The 26,837-nt window shown below is 42.9% G+C and overlaps 1 protein-coding gene across 1 annotated transcript; it reads left to right on the top strand.

The window, feature by feature from the left end:
* The first annotated feature begins 2,255 nt into the window (after window positions 1–2,255).
* Window positions 2,256–4,295, top strand: LOC310873166 (homeobox protein MSH-D-like). The gene is made up of 2 exons (XM_083785490.1): window positions 2,256–2,722; window positions 3,741–4,295. The coding sequence occupies exons 1-2, from the start codon at window positions 2,401–2,403 to the stop codon at window positions 4,193–4,195; spliced, it is 777 nt and encodes a 258-aa protein (XP_083641616.1). The 5' UTR covers window positions 2,256–2,400; the 3' UTR covers window positions 4,196–4,295.
* The last annotated feature ends 22,542 nt before the right edge of the window (window positions 4,296–26,837 follow it).

Raw genomic sequence — 26,837 nt, 5'->3', positions numbered from 1 at the left:
CATGAGTCCGTTGCTCTCCCCATGTCCCCCATATATGGGGACTAGGTTGGAGGAGGGTGTGTAGAGCCCAAGATCACATTAGATAATTGACACAGGGGTTACAAAATCGTGGGATAAAAATTATTTAAAAATAAAAGGAATCATGTTCTTTGGTTGACTTTTTTGATCATTATGAACCTAGGTAGGTAATTTCATATTTTTGTGTGATAATATTGTCACCCACTCTAACAAAGAAGTCATCTGCCTTGCTGAGATTACTATTTGATCCAAAGAGAATGGATTCAGTTTTTCAAAGATAGTTTGTTATCAGCGAGTCAGGTGCAGATTCTACTGAGTTCAGAGGGCCTTTTCAACCTGCAGTTTGTTCCTGTCCGAGACCAGCAGTGCAGTCATCTGCGAATAGGAACAATGTACAGTCACAAGCTGATGTCATGTCGTTTACATATATTAATATATTAGGAACAGTAAAGTCCCTAGTATGCTTCCTTGTGGAACGCCACAGCTCACTGGGGGGGGGGGGGGACAGTGTTCCGTTCACCTCCACTCACTGATCTGCTATCAAAACCAATTACTTTTAGCTTGTTAACCATTATGGAGTGGTTCATGGTTAGGTGTCAAAAGACTTTTGGAGGTCCAGCATGACCATGCCGCAGTATTTTCCAGCATCCACCTCGTGTTTGATGTGGTCACTCAAATAAAGGACTAGCTGCAGTTTGCCATTGACAGCCCATACATCCAAACAGAAAAGTCATCAAACTTTGCAGTTTTATTTAGAATTATCCTCTTTCTATCTGAAAAGTTTGTTTCAGAAAAATCTATCGTAGACATGTTATGAGCTATACTTTCTGTCAAAGAATTCCTTGCAGGTGATTATTTTTCTAAGTATTGGAGTTTGGAAGCGCTCGCTTTCAGTAAAGCAAAGGCTCCTGCATTATGTCCAAATTGAAAACAGGTGGTACCCAGGGACGTTGAATGATATCCAACGAGCACTTCCAAACTCCAACACTTTAAAAAAAAAATGTTTTTCTTTTCTTGACAGAAAGTATCTCATGATCATAAAATGTCTACAGTGGATTTTTATGAAACAAACACACTGCGCCATAAGGTATATGGCAACCCCTGTTGTATTTCTCTCACAACGTCTCCTAATACAGTAATACTGTGAAGCCCTACAGGTATGAGCTTCAAACGGGCACGAGACGGCTCCGTCTCCGCCGAGAGAGAGAGAGCATAGACTGGGGCTAATCATAGCGGGCGCCACACACCTCAGGAAGGTAGCAATTTACCGTCATTACCGTTAAATCCTGCTTAAAAGAACCGGATTCCACAGACCTAATTACAAGGTGTTAATAATAACAATGTAATGACAGTCATTTTAAAGCCTGCCCAAAACCATAATCCATCTCCCGACTGCCTCTCACGTTGGGGAGTGCGTGGTTGATGCACATAGCTTTAAAAAGCACCATAATTCTTATTGATTACCATTGTGATAACTCCTAAGTGGTGTGTCAGGTCCCTGCGAGTTAGGGCATGAGTGAGTTAGGAGCATTGTCAGCTTGTGTGTTTGCCGTCGTTGACTCCTAATGGCGTGTAACCCCGCTGAGGAGAAAGATGTCACAGTGAGTTGATGAGGTCCTCCTCACAACTCACACAACTATTGTGCCACTATTTTATTGAATTTAAAGGTGGATAGAGCCTGCCCACCAGAATAGGTACAAAAATAGATCTTTAATTAATTTCTTCTGACAACATTTCGATCATGTTGTGGATGATCTTCATCAGGTCTATTGTATTGAATAACAAGATGACATTTTTGAAAGTAAATGAAAGTAAAATCAACACGTAAGTTAACACAGACAATTTAAGAATCAAGGCAGTGCAGACAAAATATCCCTTTGGGTTATTTGAAATGTCATAATTGTGGTCCTTTTTTGTTGTTGCTGACAAGCATCATGCTGATTAAGAGTTGTAAGCGATTTTTAAGAAACACTTCTTTCTGCACTCCTTGGTTAATTAGTGGTAAATGAGGCTGATGTTTATACCTGACATGGTTTTTATGTGGGGGTGTTGTTTGCCCCCCCCCCCCCCGGGGGCCTCTTTAACCTCAGCCCATCCTGGGCGCCCCCAAACTAAACACACATGTAGCCTACTGTCTGGTCTAGCCTATCACAAGTCTCCTCACAAGCCCAGAGTCAGGGCACGTCATTGGCTGAAAGTCCCAGACCAGTACCTCCCAAAGTTTTCCCATGATGAAGTTTTGCGCTTCTGTGACAAGTTGTTGTTTGCTCCTTCAAGTTCTCTGCGAGTCCGTGGATGTTGCGTTTTGTTTCGTCTCCGCGTGGAGTGTGGACGGATCACGGATGTTATTTTTGGTTCCCGTTGTAGCCCATTTCCAAAGCCATGACTTCGCCCGTAGACTCGATAGACTGCTTCTCCACGGACGAGGATGTCCATTCGCCGCAGCTGAAGAAGACGCAGGTGTGCTTCTTACCTTTCAGCGTCGAGGCGCTCATGTCCGACAAAAAGAGGCCGGCCGCTGGAACGATCCTAGTCGCAACCGAAAAGGGGAATTATCCGTTGAATAGTAGCGGACGCGCGCACAGTCCGGAGGCGCTGTCTCAACGCGTCGTACCTGCAGCCGCACCGGTCAAATCAGAGTCCTCAGACCGAACAGGAGACTGTTCGTCCTGGATGTCTCGAGTCAAGCTGTCTACACCGCCCCGTAAGTTAACAGTGAAGAAGTTAAAAACTTAAGTGTTATCATATATTGCACAACTATATGCACAGTGGCACACTGCATAATATAACTAATAGGCTACAAAATACAAATACAATTAAGTTCATGCTTTGTAAGGCACTACAAAAATGTTGTAATAAATAGACACGTGTTGCTTTTGGAACCACATAGCCTTACTAAATACAGCAAAGAGACAGTTTTTTATGTATTAATTGTTTATGCAAGGGCAGGTTCCCAGCACCATCCAGGGAACAGTTTGCAGAATGTGTACATTTCAAGGAAAGTACAGGTCAATTCAAAAACAAAAACTGGGAATAAAACCAGAAAAAGCACTAAGAATTGTTTCCATAAGGGTCCTCCATTTTCAATTCATCAGAACATTTAAAGACATACAAATAAAAAGAAGAAGAAATAAGTCATACTGTATACTATACTGTATACATACTGTATATAGTCCTACACCTACAGGCTACATGGTTAGAAAAAAGGGAAAACGTGTACAGTAACGTTTTTACAGGGGCCAAAGGTATTGGTAAAGGTATTGATGGTTAAACTTCACCACTAGGCTATTATTTACAAGTAAATACAATAAGTGACTATATAATAATGACTTTTGTCCTTGCTTCTGGATCAAATATCTAATAAGTATGTCATTGTATTGGGGTTCCTAGAGACAAAGTCGTATCAATAGGGTCCATGATCTTATGCATATCAAGTTGGGGGTCCCTGACAAAAAACAAGTTTGGTAACCACTAACCACTGGTTTAAACTTAAAGGACACAAAAGCCTCAGCCTTATTGTTTAGGGAAAGCATCAGTGTCATTTTAGATTTTAGCATTAAATCATTAATCATTAAATATCAGACAAACAAGCTCGCTACAAGCTTGTACATCTGCTATTTTTGAAAATGTTAATTATCTCGAATGTGTGACAACTCCTGATTTAGAAGGTGTCGTTCCTAATGGTTCTAACGTTTGTTTTTCCTCCCGTCTCTCCTGCGCAGAGCAGCTGAGTCCGACAGTAGTCTGCCCTCTGAGGAAGCACAAGACCAACCGGAAGCCTCGCACGCCCTTCACCACCTCCCAGCTGCTGGCCCTGGAGAGGAAGTTCCACCAGAAGCAGTACCTGTCTATCGCAGAGCGCGCCGAGTTCTCCTCGTCGCTGTTGCTGTCCGAGACCCAGGTGAAGATCTGGTTCCAGAACCGGCGGGCCAAGGCCAAGAGGCTCCAGGAGGCGGAGGTGGACAAGCTGAAAATGGCCGCCAGCGTCGTAGGAGCCAAGCCCACGTTCCACCCGGGCTTCTCGACGCTGCCGTTCCCCTTCGGCGTTAACCTGCAGGCGGGTTCGTCCGCGTTCTATGGACACGTCTACCCGTACGGCCGCGGCCCCATGCTGCCCGCTGCGCATCTGGCCATGTACGCATCCCCGGCCGCCTACAGCCTGTTCCACCTCTCCTGAAAGGACCTACAGTATGAAGGCTTCAGACTGGCAGTCCAATTCAGATGTTGTTCACCTATCCAGATTGGAATCAGATTAGTCGAGTCTGAAAAATGAAAAAATAACACATTGGAAACTCGTTCATAAATCAGATGTGAACCACATTTCTTGGTGGTTTGAAAAATGACGATTCAAATCTGATTTCTAAAGATTTGACTCTGTCTGGACGCTCGGACGCAGGAAGCCCGTTGCTTGCTGAAAATGGCAGATCTACAAGCTGCATTGAACTCATACTGTAGGTCTACTATTATCGGTGACCGACACCGCCGTATGACAGAGGTTCAGTCAAACAATACTGATTACTCACACCTATGCTATTATGTCATTACCACAGCAACTAATGCAGATAGGTCGACGATGTCTGAATTCACAGGTCCGATCTGATCACTTCATAACATTGTTAGTCTCGCGATACCAGACTGTTGCCTCGCAATTTTCAAATGCTTCCGTCATACAGTCTGGAGCAACGGAAGCTCTATCATGAGTAAAATATAAAACGGAAGTGGAGCCTCCTTCCCACTTCTGTTTCGTCTTTACAGTTGTCAGTGCAGTCAGAACAAAGCCTAATGGGGCAGAATGCCAGAGCCTTGGGGAATGCACTGTATGTGTAAGTAGGGAGGACATTAGCAATATGCCGATATTATAAACTAATGCACCTTATGACTCGTGTAATTATTCCGTATCTTGAAAGGATCTAAAGTGGTTTTGAGCTTTCTCGAATTGAATCCTGAGGAAAATTGGCAAATCATATTTTTTTTACATTGTGTATTGTATGCGTGCGTATTATTACGCGTGCGACAAAACACCACGGCATGCTTGACGCACATTCAGGTGTCCCAGAATCTCTAACGGAGGTTAAGTGGAATATATTGAATTTGATTACCTTCATGAATGACAGATCACATTTACGACAGACCTACAGTAGGGCCTATTCATAGGCTTCCCCTTAGCGAGTTCCTCATTGAATGCCAAATAATTGTACCATGCTTTTCATTTTTAGTTTTTCCCCTGGGAACCTTGAATAAGAAGAAATATATGGCGTGAGAGGTATTCTGCTCAAACCAACAAGAGCTATGAATCAGACAGGAATACATCTTGGCCCTCTAAATTAGTGAATGCTTGCATGTGGAAGGTATATCATTCATAGGTGAGACGTATTTATTTTTTAAATGTAATATTTTATATAATATAGTAGTATATACATACTGTATGGAACATTTATATTTGTATATATGCCATTAGTTTTGACCTGCAATTAAAGCTCTTGGTTAACCTCATACAGTATGTTTTGACATCTATCTTATCAGAAATGACATTATACTATTACTGAATACTATTGTCTTCCTTCATTTTCAAAACCATGTCACCTTCAGTCAGTCACTCATGCACAATGCATGCTCATTATTAGACCATATCATAACTTTACTCAGCCCTCATGCTTTAATGTGTTAAGTTGGCATTGGTGTTTGTTAATCTCTGGAAGGCATTGAAGAATGGAAGCCACGATCTCTCCATCCAGACTGGTGGTCCAGGCAGAAATTAATTAAACGATGCATTACACGACGAGCCGTAACATATTAGTCAAACCGCTGAGCTATTTAGCTTCCTAATCCGCTTTAAAGCTTTACGCTGAAGAATGTCTGAAAGTATGGGGTCATACTTCAGGACTGGCAGCGTTTTGCTGCAGTGTGAATGGAAGCAGGGGTGTATGTACTGTAGTATGTATGCATGGGGTTTTCTGGGTGGTCAAGTGAGGAGGTGTTGTGCTATTTAACGGATATTTACCAAGCCAAATTTACCCTAGAAAAAACATAGAAGGGGGATGGGGGGGGGGGGGGGGCGGGGGAGTATAATTTTGCTTACAACACACCTCATATTGACTTAATTGCAAGCATGTGTTTTTATATTGTGTATCAGAGAGGCTGAGCTTTATTCCCTGCTGGGCTGTGTAAACTGTAGACTCTAAATGAACTCTTTCACTCTCTTTGAACTCTTTGATACAGCAGAATGTTGGGCCAAACGTCAAACAGTCCCCAGCTTAATTGTGCTTGTACATAGACTCTGACTCCAAAACTGTGAAATTATATGTGTACTTAGTTCTAACAAAATTGAGGCGTTGTGTGAGCGCTCTCTCTCTCTCTCTCTCTCTCTCTCTCTCTCTCTCTATCCCCCTATCTCTAACCTTGATGGAGTCTTGTTACCATTAGCACATATTTCACAGTCCATTTGCGCTCCTCCATTTTGAAATTAAACCATCGTTAGATTAGGCTGATTCTGAGGTCTTTTGCATGCCTCTTGTGGAGACAAATACATTCTCACAGGCTTGTTCTTCATTTATCGTACAATGGTGTCTCTTGCCTAAAATAGCACATCTATTCTACAAGCTCATGTAGATAGGTTATTTTTAATGTGTATAAACCGTGCATAAATTATTCCAGGCTAACCAGAAAAGAAAATGGTAAACAAACAAATAAATAAATATGGCGCTGTATAGTCAAAATTAACATACGGATACGGACGGTATACCATTTTTATGAATACTTTTTAGAAGGGGGTTTGCCATATACCTGTCAAAACATATATTGAATATTGATACTAACTACACACAGTAACCATTTTAAAATGAATGTATTACAAATGACAAAACCAGTTAAACCACACGGTTTTGACATCATTTCATAAGACGGTTTCAATATGTTTTAATTAACGGAGCTAACAAGTCATTTTGTAATCAAGGGGTCTCTGGAGCACTGGTTCTCAAAGTGGGGTCCAGGGACCAGTGGCCACCCAGGGGTCCTTTGGGGGGTACCAGGGGGTCCCCAGCTAAATTAAAGCAGTCATTTTAAGCACTTTATCCATTTATATGTTGGCTATTCAAAAATAGCAGATCTACAATATATGCTGCAAGCTTGTATATCTGCTATTTGGCTTTATTTATAAGTGTTGAAACATTTAGAATATATATCTTTTTTATTATTATTATTTAACTCAAATCTCCTCTTCTGGGGGTCCCTGTCATAAACCATTCTCAGATGGGGGTCCGATATGGGGGTCCGATAAAATACATATAAAAAGTTTGAGAACCAGACATGGTCCTCAAAGTTGTTTAGAGTGCGGAGTGCGGACGAGGACAAAGGCTGGCCACCTTTATATTTGAGTGTGAAACACTAACCCCAGGTCAGGTCCTTCCTTGGCTTTGTTTGGTTTCACACAATTAAAACATCTGGCATTATTTTGTAAGTTTATTAATTTCAACTCTATTGCAAAAGCTGACAAAGTTTATTAATCTTTCCATCCTGGCTAACAGGGAAACCTCACATTGAATTGATGCTCTGATTACCATGTTCTAAAGAGAGATTTAAATCTCTTTTTTGTGACCAACTGTTTGTTTGTTTATAAATGGAATATAATATATATATATTAGGGTTGCACAATTATGAAATTATGACCGATATCCAATCTTTGATTATTTGCAGGGTCATATCTGCCGATACCGATTCTGACCGATTACGATATTATACAGAGGACCACAATGGAAACAAGCCTAGGCCCTATAGGGGCTTAGCCCAAAGCCTGTTAATAACATATTCAATCAATCAATCAATAAATAGCAGACACTTTTCCAAGTGTCTGTTTTCATTGATTGATTGATTGAAATATTTATTAACAGTTTGTAGAATTTACAGTACATTTTAAGCACAAACTCAATACAAAGACTGTCAACTGTGAGTGGACGACCCAATTAAGCATTACACTTGTTTACAACAGGGTCCACATTGTTCAATTCATCAAAACATTTAAAGACATACAAACATTTAGAGACATACAAATAGACATTTCTATGTAGCTAAAGTACAGAACAGGAATTCATCATATGGGAAGCAAAAAAGGGAAAAGATACAATATACAGTGAGGGAAAATGGCGGGGGGGGTGGGGGGGATTCAGATTTTACAGAGGCCAGTTTCGAATTGCAGCCATCCGTAGGTGCCCTTTGAGAGCGGTTTTGAAGGAGTCAAGGGATTCACATGTCTTAATGACTGTTGGTAGGGCGTTCCACATTTTGGTGGCATAGGAGCGAAAAGAATTTAGTCCCTTGTTTGTGCCGAATCTGGGTTGTACATGGTTTGTTGCACTCCCTCTGGTGTTGTGGGTGTGGACTTCGTTTACATTAAGGAAGTATTTAGACAGGTACATGGGTATCTTGGTGGTGTAACGAATCTTGTGGACCAGACCCATTGCAAGATGCTGTACTCTGTCGTCGACCCTAAGCCATCCCAGCCTGTCAAAGTGGGCAGGGGTGAGGTGGGTTCGGGGGGTGAGGCCAAGTAGGAGCCTGACCAGTTTGTTTTGGGAGGTCTGGAGCCTTGTTTTAAGGGCCTTTGAGGTGCTGTGGTACCAAGAGGTGGATGCATAGTCAAAGAAACCTTGTACGAGGGCTCCTGTTAAGGTCTTCAAGGTGTTTTTGCTGACCAGTGAGGAGATCCTGTAAAGGAATCTTGTTCTTTGATTGACTTTTTTGATTACGTTGGTGGCCATTTTATCACCGGAAAGATTGGCCTCCAGGATGGAACCTAGGTAGGTAATTTGATCTTTTCGTGTGATAATATTGTCACCCACTCTAACCAAGAAGCCATCTGCCTTGCTGAGTTTACTATTTGATCCGAAGAGGATGGATTCAGTTTTTCCCAGGTGTAAGGATAGTTTGTTATCAGCGAGCCAGGTGCAGATTCTACCGAGTTCAGAGCTGAGGGTCTTTTCAACCTGCAGTTTGTTCCTGTCCGAGACCAGCAGTGCTGAGTCATCTGCGAACAGGAACAAGTTGCAGTCACAAGCTGAAGTCATGTCGTTAACATAAATTAGGAACAGTAAAGGCCCTAGTATGCTTCCTTGTGGGACGCCACAGCTCTTCACAACTGAATGAGATGAGTACATAAATTAAATGTAGAAAAATTACGTTTATTTTGACCTAAGATTACCTAAGATTTTACATCATATTTGATTTGGCTTTTGTTCTAGACTAGAGGTACTAGACACTTTATAACCTCGTGTCACCAGGCTTTCCACCTCGGAGGAAAGCCTGGTCTGTGTTCCAAAATCGCGTAAACCGGTCTGGAGCGGATGGTAATTCACGTCATGTTGTAGTCTTGTTTCATAGTAGTCATTGTAGTCTTGTTAGTCATCAGGCAGGAAACCACAAGGCGGAATAAGAATTCAGCCATTCATAGTACTGATTCCGTCTTGTGGTTTCCTGGCAGATGACTACAAATCATTGATTACCATCTGCTCCCGACCGGATCATAAACCCGAAATGGAATGCTGCCCAGGCTAGACACTTTTGATTTATATTGAACTTATTGATGATTTTTTTTACATTTTTCATTTAAAAACAAAATTTAGCCGATTAAATAATCTGTATTATTTTGAAACTGTTCCGATACCGATATGGCATTTTTATGCCGATTCCGATTATGCTACCGATTAATCGTGTGTGTGTGTGTGTGTGTGTTTGTGTGTGCGTGTGCGTGGAACAAACAAAATGCATGCACGATTATTATTATAGATTTATGCACCTTGCAGTACTACATAAAGTCCACTAGATGTAGCAGCTTCCCATGTTACTGTTCAGTGTCGTTCACTAAGTGCAGTCCGGCTTTACAGTTGATACAGATGCATGCACAGTATGTGTTCCATATGATGGATCGGTGTGTCCCTGACATTTTATGGTACAGTGCGGGGCACCTAGGCAACTGAATACCGTCTAAGATCTTAGATTGGGGTGGCAGTGACCCATGAAACCCCCCTCCCACCCCCACCCGGTTAGTGTAGAAGCTGTCCTTCTATACTAACTCAGTGTCCAGTCCACCGTTGTTAAATGCTTTGGGTAACAGTGCTGATTTAAATCCATATTTTATAGGTATTTAAATGATTTACTAGATTTTCAACCTGAAATACACAAGTGGTTCTTACATAATGTCCTTGTTAATTTGCCATGAGTGTTGTAGTTATTAAAACATTAGACTGTATTATGTATGGCTCTATTGTGTCCATGCTAAATGGCACACATTTTGTTCCTCACATTCATCAGTACATGAACTGTGCAGAGGATATGGAACCTTTGTTCCTTGACTCAAATCAAACGCAGTACTCCATGTCCATTAGAAATATCCCAAACATCCTCTCCTCTCCTGCTTTTCGGCCTGCCTATACTCTATAACAGACACTGAGTACAGAGGAGCATGCCATGCATGACCTCAGCAAGTCAGCAGCACTCAAGAGCAAAGCGGAAATGCACACTTCATCGGACATGAGAAGATCACAGCCACACCAACAAAGATCACCAGCACACCATTGATTGCACATCCCATCGCATAATCAGAAACATGACATTAAAGGAAATGGCGGTGAGAGTACTTTTTCTCTTGTAGGCCTGAGGATTGTGTTACAGGTGCTATAATTAGGGGAGCTGCTTTCATCTCACCTTCAAAGCCGGAACAGGTGTGTCATACTCCCTGTTCTGTCCTTTGTCCAAGCTCTTCATGATTTAGGTTCTCTGTATCTATAAGCATCTCCCTCTCTCTTTCTCTGTCTTTCGTAACCCCCTGTGATGTCTATTATATTATTGATCTACTGTACTGCCAAAATAGCACACGCCCGTATGTCCTCAATGAGCAAGTCTAAATGTTAATTGATTGGCAAACACCAGCCTGGACTATAATGTAAATCATTCCAACTGATGGACAGTATGCAGATATAGGACCGGAAATCGGATTCGAACCAGGGACCTCGCAGCTCACAACGAGCACATGGTCAATGCACTGACGGACAGTGACCCCACCCTGTTTTGGTTTCTCACTGTGGTGGTGAATAGTTGTTGTTGTAGCCCTTTTACCTCTCCAAATCTGACCTGTCAGTACAGTGACTGAGTGACACGCCCCTGATGGTCTCGTTCTGCTAGCAGGCTTAGGTCAGACTGAAAGGGGTCGTCTCTAGAGACATGGAGACGAGGTTAGATTGAAGATATACGCAGTTCATTTGAACACTCTGGGTGTAAGTTATATGATGTTTTTTGGGCGGGGTTTTAAGGAAAAAAGTTAAAGCTCAATATTCTGATATAGTAATCATTGCTATCAGAATAGCAATGAGGATAATATAGTGATTTTGTTCAGTATCCGGTTTCTCTTGCTCTTTAGTAAACAGAAAATACCTTTTAAGTTTGGGATATACTGTACATTTTATCCAATCAGGAGAGAACTCCTCAAAATAAAAAAATCAGCTTCAATGTTAGTGTTTGTTTCCAATTTAACTTGTTCATCCTCTGTCTATACTGTATGACGTATGTCATGCGGTCATGATTTCTCTCTCGTGATTGGTTAATATTGGTATCCCGATCTGAACATTTTACCTGAGACCTGGAGAGATGGAGAGTTCCCTGAAAAAATACACCATATCCATAACAATGATTTCTCAGAGATATGGAGTTTTTTGTTGTTGTAACTCTTATTTTAACCCATTCTGGATGGGAACCCCTTTTGGTGTTTTAACTAAGCATTATGTTATACTTTAGCTATCGAAAAATAGCAGATGGCGTGCTACGAGCTTTTAGGTCTGCTATTTTATTAATTTCACTGTAAGGAGGAGGAATCATAGCAAATATTCAAAAAGCACGTCTCTCTCTTGCCACCGTCCTGCTCTCTCTTGTTTGCTTCATGTGGACTGCTCATGTTCCAGAGTCAAGAATAGGAAAACAGTTTTCCCTGTGAGGCAGCAGCAGCAGCGCAGCTCTGTGTGCATGCCACTGATCTACGCCTACAGAGCGCCCTTTAAGCCTAATTTGTACTTTGTGCACATGGCCATGTGTCGCTTGTGGAAAACAGCCGATCTACAAGCTCACAACGTGTCACGATACCATGCGCCGTCGGCTTGTACATCGGCTGTCGATGGCGAAAAACACTGCGGTACAGCGGAGCATAAATGAAGCATCTGATGGAGGATGGGGGGAATAATAAGGCCTGCTTTCAGCCACAATGTTAACCTCTAACCTCATCCTTACAACCCGCTGTGTTTTATTCTTCCATGGGGATTTGTGTGTGGGCACAATTACTGCAAGGTCTTTTCTTTTCTCTCTCTCACTCTCCTTCTACTGAAATGATTCTTCCCGGGAGGGAAGGAAGCACCGATGCCAACTGAATTAGTGTCAAGGCGGGGTGACATCCATACATTGCCCTGTAGGAGGAGGCTCGGCCGGTCGGCGCTCCACTGTCAGTAGCTCCATCTGTATAGCTCTTTCTGCTTCCCAGTGCAGCTCCTCAGAGACACGCGGCATATGCGCTGCTATGCGCCTCCTGCATGAAGACCCCGTGTTAGAGGCCCCCCGGGGCACTTGTTGTACGGAGGGTGACTTAACTCCCTTGACGCGTTCCAGGAGAATCACACGCACATGACATGCATGCATGCTGCACATAAAGAAAGAGATGGGTATGTGGCGTGCAATACACATTGATGATCATACTTTGAGGGGAAAAGGTGCAGGCAGGCACGCACACACACACACACACACACACACACACACACACACACACACACACACACACAATTTCAATTCAAAGGGCTTTATTGGCATGAGAACATTACGTTACATACGTTTACATTGCCAAAGCAGAAAGAACTAGACAAAGTGCCAATCGGCACAGGTCTCCACCAGGGCAGGTCAGGTTGTGGCCTCATGGTGGCGCTATAACAGGCTGTTGAGGAAGATTTGGGCCGGAGGTTCGTGTTGGAGGGATGCAGGTACAATGTTTTTCCATGTGTGCATACATAAGTTGTATACAGATCGATGCAGTTATAGCTAAAAACAGGAATTGGCCTGTTATAGCGCCACCGTGAGGCTGATTTTGAGGAAAAAATTGTGGCATGTCGTCCTCGGCCTAGTGAAAATGTGCGTGTATAATTTAACGGAAATTGCACACTGTGTTTGTGATTTGTGGCCTTTTTTCGAAATGGACGAATCGTGTGAGCTTTGGAAGCCAATCTTAGCCAATCAGGATGGAAGATGGGAAATGGTGGCGCTCCGTGTTGATCACATGACTATGGAGATAGTGTATAACGATTTGCGTGAAATTTGGATAAAATCTGAAGGAGTAATAATAGAAAATGTGTTTTACATATGTGGGCCTCCTGGTGGCGCTATAAATAGCAGATGTGAAAAATTCCAGGCAAAGGTTTTTCCTTGGCCTCTAGGGAGTTGGCATACAAAGTTATCCACAGATCCGTGCAGTTAGAGGTAAAAACACTTTTCGGCCAGTTATAGCGCCACCTTGAGTCTGAGTTGAAATTGTTGATGTGGCATTTCGTCCTCGGCCTAGTGGGAATGTGGGTGCACAATTTCACGGAAATCACGCGATGTGTTCATGATTTGCAGCATTTTGTTTGAAACTGAGCACTCCTGTGAACTTTGGAAGCCAATCTTAACCAATCAGGATGGAGTGTGAGAAATCTGAAAGATTTTGTTGAATGGCTCTAGAGAGACTGTGTACCAATTTGCGTGATGTTTGGACAAAATCTGTAGGTGTACTGTGCAAAAACCTGTTTTGCACAAAGCGGCCTCCTGGTGGCGCTATAACAGGCCGTTCTGGAAAGTTTGGGGCAGAGGTTCATCATTGGCATCCAGGGAGTGTGTGTGCAAAATGTGGCATCGACCGGGTTAACGGTGGCCGAGATTAGCTACACACGGACACACGGACGGACGGACGGACACACGGACGGACACACGGACGGACGGAGTGCAAAACATACTCTCCCCACATGCCTTCGGCCTGGTGGAGACAACAATACAACAATACAGCAATACAATCAAAACAAAAATGATGTAGTCAGAATTCAATAGATCAATTTCTATGTATCAAGATCACTCGATGCAGGTATAGTGCAGGAATATACACAATGATTAGTCTTTAGGGTGGTTGTGTTCCATTTGATATCCTTCTCCTATCACAGCAACTCACAAATCTTGCTTCTGTGTGTGTGTGCCCCCTTCCCCCACACACACACACACACACAAGTAATGTGTGTTGACTTGCCTCTGCAGGGGGCCACGCCACTCATTGATTCAGATATTGAACAGGTTCAAGAAGAACTTTCTCTTATGGTGCCACACTCGGACACGCGGTGGACAGCTATCATGGGAGAAACATTGAAAAAATTGTCCAAGGAATAGCATGCATTAAAAGGAGTTTGGAGTTTTTTACTCCAGCCCAGAGTGCTATAGTGGCACAGGCACTGGTCCTATATCTCACCTTGATTACTGCGTTACAAAAATATGGTCGGGCGCAGATGAGAAACATCTATCTAAAGCTCCAGATAGCTCCAAATAAAGGTGCAAGGCTTGACAGAGGGATACCAGACGACTTGCCCCTTTACCAAGTCGCCCCCGCGAAAAGTGTTAATGTAGTTAACAGTTAATTTTGTATTCCCCTCCCTCTCTGAAATCTGAAATGATCTTGTATACAGATTTATTTGATTGTATACAGTAGTCGATCTCTATACTCATGAGACATGAGACAGAGACGGTGATTAAGTTAATTTAGGACCTTCTAGCAGTTAATTTCGTTTTATTAAACACATTTCACATATTATTTCACATATGTAGCCCGCATGTTTTGTAATGGCATCATGATGCTATTATGCCCATGGATATACAGAGTGAACATAACAATTATAAATTAATATAATACCTTTTATATAATCACCAACATGAATTTATGTTTGTTATTTACAGCTAGGTAGAGTAGTGGGGAGAGATGGAAAAGGGGCGACCGTACCTGTTACCAGACAGTACAGAGTACTGAGAGATTGCATGCCAGTTGGCATGCAATAGTGGGTTCGCCGTTGGGGTTCCAGCCCCCAGCAAAAGTAGTCATATAATAATATAGCATCACAATAATTGTATCTCACATCTTATACATCTGTTATTTTTGTTTGTTTGATTGTTTTCACTAATATTCTCTTCTGGGGGTCCCTGGCACAACACACTTTCAGATGGGGGTCCGACCTTGACTTGGAAAATGTTTGTCACATGTCACAGACATGGCAGACTGGCCCCCTTCCCATTTTCCATTAGGATCCCATCATCCTGACATACACATTAATCCGTTTTCATGTATTCCACAGCAAACCGTTACTGTGGACAATTATCCAATATATGATAGCTTCAGTTTAAAATAAGTGAAATCTCTCTCTCTCTCACACACGCACACGCACACACACGCACACGCGCACGCACACGCGCACGCACACACACACAGCCTGTCGGGGGAGGTAATGGGAAACGCCATGGCTTAATCAAATTATTTAAGTGGTTTAATTCACCCTTTGATCACATTTCCTATTCCAGTAATTCTCATTATACATACTTGGGCTCCTACATAAACAGCTACTGCCAAGTGTGCTCAAAGAGAAAAGGAAATTCTCCCACCAGAGGAATGAACAGGCACGACCTTTTCAGTAATTCTATGTAGTGTACAGTACTGTACAGTATATGCATGCAGCTGCTGCTGTGGACGGTCCTGTCGGGCGTATTATGGTTAAACAAACCAGGCCACGCCTCCTGTTCAACTTCACAATGTCCCGCTGAATAATGGAACGCAGGCTAAGCAGGAGAACAAGCTCACAGATGAAGTAAACCTAGAAGATATAAAACGTAACCTCAAAATCCCCCCCCCCCCCTACACACACACACACACATGCGCACGCAAGCACGCACATGCAGTCGTGCATGCACACGAACACACATTCTCTCTCTCTCTCAAACAGAGTCCCACGAAACAAAGTTTCTCATGAACCTTGTAAGTTACAAGGTTCATGGGAAACTTTGTTTCTATTACAAGTTGTAACCAATAGAGGGTATGCGTGTGACATCATCATCAAACCAGGAAGTTATACAGAAATGCCTACTGAGTGGCTAAAAACTACTTTCTGGCCATGCATCCAAACAGAAAATTCATTGCATTAAACGAGATTAAACAATGTTAAACTCACTTTGCCTGTCACTTTGTCACTCGATTTCCCATTGACTTTATGCATGTGCATACCCTCTATACATACCAGCACCTTTGCTTGGGGTTGGGACTTCCGACGGTTGTGTATATGTGCAATTGTGCATGCTTACATCCTCCTCTCTCTCTCTAAATATATACTATATATATATATATATATATATATATATATATATATATATATACGTATATTTGATATCTCCCCGGGACCCAAACTAGTGAAAATAGCAGATCTACAAGCTCACAGCACGCCTGCGCTTTGCGCCGCGTTGTGCCACGTTGTGAGCTTGTATAGATCGGCTATATTCACTACTTCTTCCATTTTGGGCGGGAACCCCTTTTGATGTTAGCATTATGTTATGCTTTAGCTATTGAAAAATAGCAGATCTACAAGCTCATAGCGCACCACCGAGCAGCCCAAGGACCCCCATTTGAAGTGATATGCCATGGGGACCCCCATGAGAGAAGATCCTTACGGCTCTAGCAGAGATTCTCAACCCTTTTAATTGCAAGAACCCCCAGTTTGACATGAATTAGTCCACAGACCCCCATTTCTATCTTTGAGACCTCAATTTATATTCTAAAATCAAAGTAAATGTAACTGAGAGTGTACGGGTCCATTTGGTTCCATTTGTACACACTCTGAGTTACAGGCCCATAAGGGTCTATTTGGTTCCTAATTATCATTTAGCTGGGGACCCCCTGGAACTCTCTCAAGGACCCACTTTGAGAACCACTGCTGTATGTCATTCCACATGTAACTGTCTCTCTCCACTGTAACTGTCAAAGGTTTAAAATTGCCGGGCAAAAAAATAACAACAAAACAACGCAAATACAAACATCAGCTGCATGACCCCCCGCTTAATACGATCCCTGGAGGAGGTGAAGGAATCGGATCATTCAGTTGGTTGCCTGCGTGAGAGAGATATAGAAGTGGTCCACTGTTTGTTTATTTTGTTGCGTTGACTCAGAACCGAGTTCCCACACTATTCACAGCTGTGTCTCTGCTGTTAGCCTGTGCCTAGGTCTTGTCTACATGTGTGCGGCCGTGCGCGTGTGTTTTCCGTGCATGCACACGTTCTACCCGTGGCGTTCACTGTGCACGTGCGTGTCCCCGTAGGTTGCATCTGAACCCACAGTCCTCCGGAGGGTTTCCGGACTGCTGTTGAGCCCAAAGGTTTGACAAGAGCGGCGCCTTTCCTAGAATAGATCCTGAATCATGTCCGCTGTCTGCTCCTCTCCTATATGGAAATCCAGGGCCTACACACGACCAGCAATAATAATGAATGTTTGCTTCTATTCCTGGCCTGGTTTGAGTGAAGCTGCTCTCCCCTCCGCGTCGTCCTGACTCCTGACACCCCACCCTCCCACCCCCTCCTCCCACGTCCTCTTGTGCTCAGTGTGCTTCACCGTGAAGCACCTTCACATAGTATGCGTTTGATTGATTGATTTAAATATTTATTAACAGTTTGTAGAATTTACAGTACATTTTAAGCACAAACTCAATACAAAGACTGTTAACTGTGAGTGGACGACCCAATTAAGCATTACACTTGTTTACAACAGGGTCCACATTGTTCAATTCATCAAAACATTTAGAGACATACAAATAGACACTTCTATGTAGCTAAAGAACAGAACAGGAATTCATCATATAGGAAGCAAAAAGGGAAAAGATACATATACAGTGAGGGGAAATGGGGTGGGGGGGGGGGGATTCAGATTTTACAGAGGCCAGTTTCGAATTGCAGCCATCCGTAGGTATGGCTGCAGGGACTAAATAAGAATTTAGTCCCTTGTTTGTGCCGAATCTGGGTTGTACATGGTTTGTTGCACTCCCTCTGGTGTTGTGGGTGTGGACTTCGTTTACATTGAGGAAGTATTTAGACAGGTACATGGGTATCTTGGTGGTGTATCGAATCTTGTGGACCAGACCCATTGCAAGATGCTGTACTCTGTCGTCGACCCTAAGCCATCCCAGCCTGTCAAAGTGGGCAGGGGTGAGGTGGGTTCGGGGGGTGAGGCCAAGTAGGAGCCTGACCAGTTTGTTTTGGGAGGTCTGGAGCCTTGTTTTAAGGGCCTTTGAGGTGCTGTGGTACCAAGAGGTGGATGCATAGTCAAAGAAACCTTGTACGAGGGCTCCTGTTAAGGTCTTCAAGGTGTTTTTGCTGACCAGTGAGGAGATCCTGTAAAGGAATCTTGCGTGCGTACTGTACCTCGTTGAACCTGCTACTGTAACTGTCATGCATGTTGGTGATTTTAATTTGGTGTGTGTGTGTGTGTGTGTGTGTGTGTGTGTGTTGTATGGACTAGCCTTTGGACTACAAGCTGTTGTATGGCTTTCGGCTGTGTTTCGACTGCCCCCCTCCCCCTCATACAACACAGATGTTGTGTCAAACCATGTGACTCCCATTGTGTGTGTGTGTGTGTGTGTGTGTGTGTCTGTGTGCAAACTGCCATTAGAAGTAGAAATTATGTTATGTCAACGTTATCATACTTGTACTCCACCCTATACCTGGTTTCTCTCTTTTTGCATTTTTATATGCTAAATGTATTTTTATTGGGTTATCAAATTAATAGACAAAACATACAATCTAGTTCCGTAATGAAGAACAAGACAGCAGGCAGGCAAAACTGAAACAAATGAGCACAATCAAATAAATAAATTCTGTCCATGTGCGTACGTCATCACACATCACCCTGAACGCACTGGTGTGCTCTCTCTCTTGTCGTTCGTTTATTCAGTGCACTCGGTGCATCGGGTGTGCCGAGTGCCCGCACTGAGCGACCCTACCCTGAAGCTGGGGTCGTCCGGTGTGAATGCGTCACAGCTGTGGTCGTTCGTAGATAAGGCACACTGAACGCACTCTGTGACGTCACCGCCCACCACACTCAACAAACTCGCCACATTCCCGGTGCGCATTTCCGAACGCACCCTCTGTCACTGATATTGCACAACAATAAGACGGACAACATGCTATCTTGGAAGAAGTACAACCAGTTCAATACTAGGGATGCACCGATCCAGCTTTTTGGCATTCGATACCGATTTCGATACATGGGGGTCCAGTATCTGCCGATACAGAGTACCGATCCGATACCCCCCACAAAGAAACGTAATAACCTATTAAGCTGTATGTCTCACTGTGTGGAGTCTGGAATCATTATTTTGTGTAAGGCAACATCAAGGCTTGACTTAAACATTACTTTCCCAACTTTGTAAAACAAAATGTAACAAACACAGATATAAATGCACTGAATTATTTATTAAATAACTGTGCAACAATTAGACCAGGTTAATGTGTGCGCAGGCTAGCCTGGCTGCATTCCACATGTTATACTGTCAATACTACACTGCTGTGTCACAGAGGAGGTAGAGTTGTTTTCATACTGTAATTATACACATAATTATCGGATCGGATCGGATAATGGATCGGCCACCGATCCGATACCCGATCTAGAATTTTAGCCTGGATCGGTGCCGATCTCCGATACGAGTATCGGATCGGTGCATCCCTATTCAATACCAGTGATGGGAAAAGTACTCACATTCTTTATTAAGTAAAAGTATCAATACTGCAATGTGGAAGTACTCTGTTACAAGTAAAAGTCCGGAATTCAAACATTACTTGAGTAAAGGTGCAAAATTATTGGTATCAAAATGTTACAGTACTTAACCCCATTTAGGACTGAGACTGAAAATAATGTGTTGCATGGCCGATGTACATAAACTGATTAATGTATGCAATGTTTTGTAATAATTATCCAAATCTACAAAGTAACTAAAGTTTTCAAATAATTGTAGTGAAGTAAAAGTACAATATTTGCCTCTGAGATGTAGCACAGAGTAGAAGTAAAAGTACTTAAATTTGGAAATACTCCAGTAAAGTAATAATAGGACAGACAATGATACCAATTTGTCATGTTTACCTTTACAACAGACTGATGTATGCTTGTTGTATGAGATGTATAGCTGATGCAAGCTTGCAATGCATTTCCAATGGGAGTCACATGGTTTGACACAACATTTGTGTATTATGAGGGGGAGGGGGGCAGTCGAAACACAGCTGAAAGCTACAACAGCTTGTAGTCCAAAATGTTGTATCAAACCATGCGACTTCCATTGGAAATGCATTGGGGCGGCCATGACACTTACTGTACATCTTGCTTACATCTAGCATGCATCAATGTTGTATGCTAGATCGAAAGGTGTGAGTGAGGCCAGGCCTCACTCACTCGATCTACAAGCTGTTGTATGGACTAGCCTTTGGACTACAAGCTGTTGTATGGCTTTCGGCTGTGTTTCGACTTCCCCCCTCCCCCTCATACAACACAAATGTTGTGTCAAACCCAGGGCTGGACTGGGACAAAAATTTGGCCCGGGCATTTTCGCATGAATTTGGCCCAGACCGGCCCACCACAATTACAACCAGCGTGCAGATAGCAGAAACTTATTTGTCACTCACTGATACAGGTACAGTGAAATTATCATGATGGCACTGGCAGAATGGCAGCACGCCCGGACCTTTCCTGGTGGCCTGCCGCCTATCCCCGGTATGCCCGGTGGCCAGTCCAGCCCTGGTCAAACCATGTGACTCCCATTGGAAATGCATTGCGAGCTTGCTTCAGCTATACATCTCATACAACAAGCATACATCAGTCTGTTGTAAAGGTGTGAGTGAGGCCTAAACAAGACTCCAACCCATTGTCCAGTATGTAAGGTGAAGTACTCAACTTTCTGTTTTGTACAATGAGCCGCCTGGCCCAAAGGGTAACATAACACCGGCTTCAACATAAAGTAGGTCAGGAGGCCATGCTTAAATAGGTTTGGTTCGTGAATTCCATAATATTTGTGTCTGTTTCACTTGGTACCATGTTCCAGTAAGCACAACTGTATTTATTCAAAGTGCCTTGTTGTTTTCTTTCTGACTAAAGAGAGACTTTATATCCCGTAATAAATCATAGGCTTTATTTTTTCCCCCCACACAATTGCAACTCTGTCTGAGAAATGATTCAATTGAAAATCTGAGAATATAATTTTTGTTCTTGCAATCTCATTAATACATAAACAAACAAAAAAACAAAAACAAAAAATGCTAAGATGCCGCATGTCACAATTGCAAGAATAAAACCGCTTAAGGTGGTTGCACACTGGAAGCGTTTCTTTTTTTAAACCGACGGAAGAACGCAGCTAAAAATCCAAAAAACGCAGCAGTGTGCAGGGACCTTATAGACAGTAGACTCCCTACCAACTATATACTGAATGTCCCTTTGAAGGTCCTCCTTGACAGTGATTTTTTTCCATCTGAATCTAACTGGTATATCATTACGTCATAGTTATATTGCGAGGCAAGGTTTTGTTGCGCCTGACAACTTTGCGATTTGGCAGTGGGTCAGAACGATGCATCTACTCAGCAGAGAGTTTGACACGCCAAGGTCACTTTATCACCCATCACTCTAACTCACTGTCTCCACTTTGTTCCCTCGCACGCCAAACAGACAACTGCTGAGGGCCAGGTGTGCGGATGAAAACGCTAAATGTCCCCCTGTCAGCGCCTGCTGCTGATGTGACGGGCCTAAGTGGAGGGGACACATTTGTCACTGCCCCTGGGGCTAGCCGAATATCATTTGCGTCGTCACAATTCACCCGTGGTGCATCCTGTCAGCAATAAATTTAACATTAGCATGATATCCACTCAGAGCCGTCTCTGCCAGACTGGTTTTCTTTGCAGCGGTCGTGCTGAGCAGGTCTGGAGTTGACGTAGCCCCTACTGAAAAGACTCTTTTCATCTGCTCAACTCATTTGCACCCGCCTTGTTATTGTTATTCATTGGATGATATCATTCATATTCACTGACTTGGCATGGTATTGGTTTATTTAACACGCTTCAATGGTTGCTTCAACTCTGCTTGGCTTTAAAACCACATTTACATTAGTACTAAACAACATGGCTCCTTTGAGAACCATCAGGGTCAAGACCCGCTCGGAGCCATGGATGAATGGCGGACATACTGACTGGCTGCAATGAAAGCCAGAGACAAAAAATGCTCTGAACTTCTTAAATGCAAGTCCAAGCTAGCCAAGCGCTTCGACAGTGATCTCCAAACCCAACTGGGCATCCTAAAAACCCAACGTAACAAGCTAAGAAACAGTGTAACTGCCATGACCAAATCAGCCAAAATAAACTTTATCAATGATAAAGCAGAGGAAAACAAAAACAATCCTCGGGACCTCTGGAAGCTACTAAACAACCAACTAGGCTGTGGTCAGAAACTAAACATAAACATCAAATCGAATGACACCCTCATCACTGACAAGCTTGATGTAGCCAACTACTTAAGCATCTTCTTTACAAACATTGCAACAACGCTGGTTAACAAACTGCCCTCCCACTCTGGGCGTTTTGGTGTAGAGCACATCAAAGCCTTCTACAAAAACCTAGGTGTTTGTAAAGATGATTTTAAAATGGCAATGGTAACAACTGAGGAGGTACTTAAAGAAATGAGTGCCCTCCAACCCCACAAGGCCACTGGCCATGACAATATTCCCTCCAATTTTTTCAGAGACTCAGCCATTTCTATAGCTCCAATCATCACCCACATAGTAAACCTCTCCAGGTCCCCCAAGATTTTAAACTGGCCAAAGTAACCCCCCTGCACAAGAAAGGGAGTAAATTAGAACCCGACAACTACCGCCCTATTTCTATTCTAAGCTCCATCTCGAAAGTGATGGAAAAAATTGTCTATGAACAGGTTGAAAGACCTTCCAAAACAAACTGGTCAGGCTCCTACTTGGCCTCACCCCCCGAACCCCTGCCATGCCCACTTTGACAGGCTGGAATGGCTTAGGGTCGACGACAGAGTACAGCATCTTGCAATGGGTCTGGTCCACATGATTCGATACACCACCAAGATACCCATGTACCTGTCTAAATACTGTCTAAATACTTCCTTAATGTTAACACAGTCCACACCCACAACACCAGAGGGAGTGCAACAAACCATGTACAACCCAGATTTGGCACAAACAAGGGACTAAATTATTTTCGCTCCTATGCCACCAAAATGTGGAACGCCCTACCAACAGTCATTAAGACTTTTCCCCTCACTGTATATGTTTCTTTTCCCCTTTTGCTTCCTTTATGATGAATTCCTGTTCTGTTCTTTGACTATATAGAAGTGTCTATTTGTACGTCTGTGTGAAATTATACTTTAAAATGAATCCAACACACCGCTATACACAACACCACGATAGTGCTTTCGATCAAGTCTATGAAGCTATCTATGATTCTATGGAAAAGTTTAAACGATGTAGCTCCTCCGTAATGCTGGCGTGGCAGGTCTTTCTCAGTTACCACCCACCTTTCTGTGGAACTCACTCTCAGCCCACATCTAGCAGCCCCTCCCTCTCTTCCTTTTAAAACCAACCTCAAAACCCATCTCATCAGACTTGCCTTCACCATCACTATTAATAAAGTGTTTTTCAACCCCATAAGGGTCCATTTGATTTCATTTTACACTCAAGAGTTAAAGATCTATAAGGGTCCCTTTGGTTACCAACTCTCAATCATTTATCTGGGGACCACCTGGAACCTCCTCAAGGACCACTGGTGGTCCCCGGACCACTGGTTGAGAACCACTGTCCTAGAGGATTTCCAAATATTTGTCTGAATCTGAATGTCATACTGCCTCATAAGTATTCACTAACAATATTGGCCTGCACAGGCAGTACAGAAGAGAGAGGAGACTAGGAGAGGATATCAGAAGATATTTAGATATAAGAGAAGAGGAATGTGACTAAACAGTGAGTGCGAGTGAGTGCAGAACACTCTGTCTCTCTATCCCACAACGCCGGCCAGCTAGCTGTGGCCACAATGCCAAATCCATGACAAATATGGACGGTTTGCCACAGCGCCTGCACAAATTGGCAGGGCTACACACGTACACATAAATTGTGCTTGTTCCTCTCACTTTCTTTAATTTTTTTAAATATGCATGATATTGACATTATGGGCGATAACCGATTGCATGGTCAAAACCAATATTGCAAACAAGTTTTTAGTAGGGTTTACCATATATATTATATTTTACTCCCTAATATTCGGATCTGTATCGGCCCCAAAAATCCAGTATCGTGGGGTTTTCCTAAAACATATTCTGATCTAGGGCCTATATACAGTACCGGTAGTTCTTTCAGTTATTTAAACTATTCCAGATGTGGGCTATTTCAACAGTGATGAGTGATCCCATATCTAAAGACAATGGGTGAAATTTCCCCCCTGCAGATTCATTCAGTAGTGTGTTTGTGTTGTGTTGTGTGCCTTCTCTCATCGATTTGTCCTACTGTATGTCTCTGGCCTGGCAGTTGATCGAAGATGACTATGCAGAGGCTCTTCTTGCGCGTGTAACAGAAGAGCAGTATTTCAGTAGAGTGCAGATTTTACTCATGTGCCTGTCAGCATGCAGCTGTGCTAACACACTTCAAGTCTCTCTCAGTTATCCTTATCTTCCTGTCAGGCGAGGTATTAAAAATGCATCAGGGCTCTAAAGCAATTATGATAGCTCTGCCAGTTGTGAATAATACAACTTTAATGGAGAATAACACCGGCTATTGCAAATGTTTAAGTGCATTTTAATTAGTCAGAATCTCGATTAGGGAGAGAGGGTGAAGTAGAAATATTTAACTGCATAAATGAGGCTCTTCACCACATAATGTGGACAAATGTACCTGTTTATCCAGAATTATTTGATTTGACACACTCTTCACGCATGCGAAAGGCTTACATCATCTAAAAGCGCTGTTTCATTTACAGAACATCTAAATATTTATTTGGCCTATATTGTTTTCTTTCACTGCATGGCTTGTAGATCCGATATTTAAAGAGAGAAAGAGAGAGAGACACGCGCACGCACACACGCATGCAAGCACGCAGTTGCATGCACGCACACACACACACACACACACACACACAGTCACCTCAGCCATCACTCTGAATGATGTCGGTCGTGTTAATTGCTTATCTCTTCCCTTTCCTCCAGCACTTTTGAGGAGGTTAGAGGAGTCAAAGACTGTCCTATATTCTCCACTTTATTTATAGAGCACATTTAAAACAACAGCGCGTTGAACCAAAGTGCTGTACACTCCGTAGTCTCCGTATAGTTTGGGGCCTACAGCAGAAAAGGTCGATCCCTGCTGGTCTTCAGCCTTGTGTGTGGGATCTTAAAAGGAAAGGACAAGTGTGTGTGTGTGTGTGTGTGTGTGTGTGTGTGTGTGTGTGTGTGTGTGAAAGAGAGAGAAAGACGGTTTCAGTATTTTTAAATTAATAATGAACATAAATTTAAACTGGGCTGTCCTCTAGTCTAAATGTATTAGACTTATGGTCGCCGACCGAGCGAAATATTAAGGTTAATGTTTTAGATGTCCAGGCATAAAAGAGATCTGTTTTAATTCCATGCTAGAAGGCATTATTACCTTTTTTGTAGTTGTTGCGTCCCCACCAAAGAGGTCCAGGTGTTATTTTGTGCAAAAGTGCATTATTGGCTATTTCCCCTAATATAAGCCCTCAATGGGGGTTGGGTCTTTGTGCTAATTCGCTTATTTCCATCTAAATAAGTAGTAAAGTGTGCTGCTTGGGATACTATTTACATTATGAAGAGAGGATATACAAAAAAAAAAAAAATTGAGCGATGGAAATAAGCGAATTAGCACAACACCCCGATGCCCCATTGAATTCAATGCAATTCAATTCATTGGGGGCTTATGGTATAGGCCAGGGGAAATAGCCAATAATGTGGTTTTGCACAAAACACCACCTGGACCTCTTTGGTGGGGACGTAACAACTACAAATAAAGGTAAGAAAGCCTTCTAGCATGGAATTCTCCTTTAATATAATTCACTACTTCATAAGTTGTTCATTTGAAAACATGACACAGAACCATACCTTAGAAATAAGTCAATTTACATTTTTATGATGAAAACGGAGGAAATAAACTCTCGTGGTTTGGGTGTGTTATGCTTTTGACTTCTACTGTATGTTTGTTTACAGTATGTTAGAATGAGAAAAAGGCTGCACACTCGTAGCCACGATGCTGTATATTTATTGACAAGAATCCAACGTTTCGACCTAGGTGGTCTTCTTCAGGGAATAAACCAGCCAGAGGACAAACACACACTTACACAGCATGGGCAGACTTGAGCCGACAGCTGCGGACAGAAGAAGCTGTGTTTCACGTCATTTCTCCACCTCCGCGGCTGACTGCCTCGACGGACAGATTCCCAGAAACGCTCTCCTCCGCGGCAGTCAGCCGCGCGGGTGGAACTTAATTTCCATCCACCAGCTGTCTAAAAACTCGGAAATGTTGTAAAACACAGCTTCATCTGTCCGCGGCTGTCGGCTCAAATGTGCCCATGGGGATAGAGCGTCGCAGTCCCGCCCCCTTTCATGACAACGCCAGGCCCAGGAAATAGTTCCCAATGCATTTTTCCCATAGACATTTCAAAACGTATTTATTTAAAGACCTTATAAGCGTCGCACAAAGCCAACTGGCCTG

This window comes from Protomyctophum parallelum (genome assembly GCF_964188405.1).
Source record: "Protomyctophum parallelum genome assembly, chromosome: 16".
In the NCBI taxonomy this organism is placed as follows: domain Eukaryota; kingdom Metazoa; phylum Chordata; class Actinopteri; order Myctophiformes; family Myctophidae; genus Protomyctophum; species Protomyctophum parallelum.
Note: the sequence above shows the minus strand (reverse complement) of the source record. Positions and strands in the feature narration are given on the sequence as shown.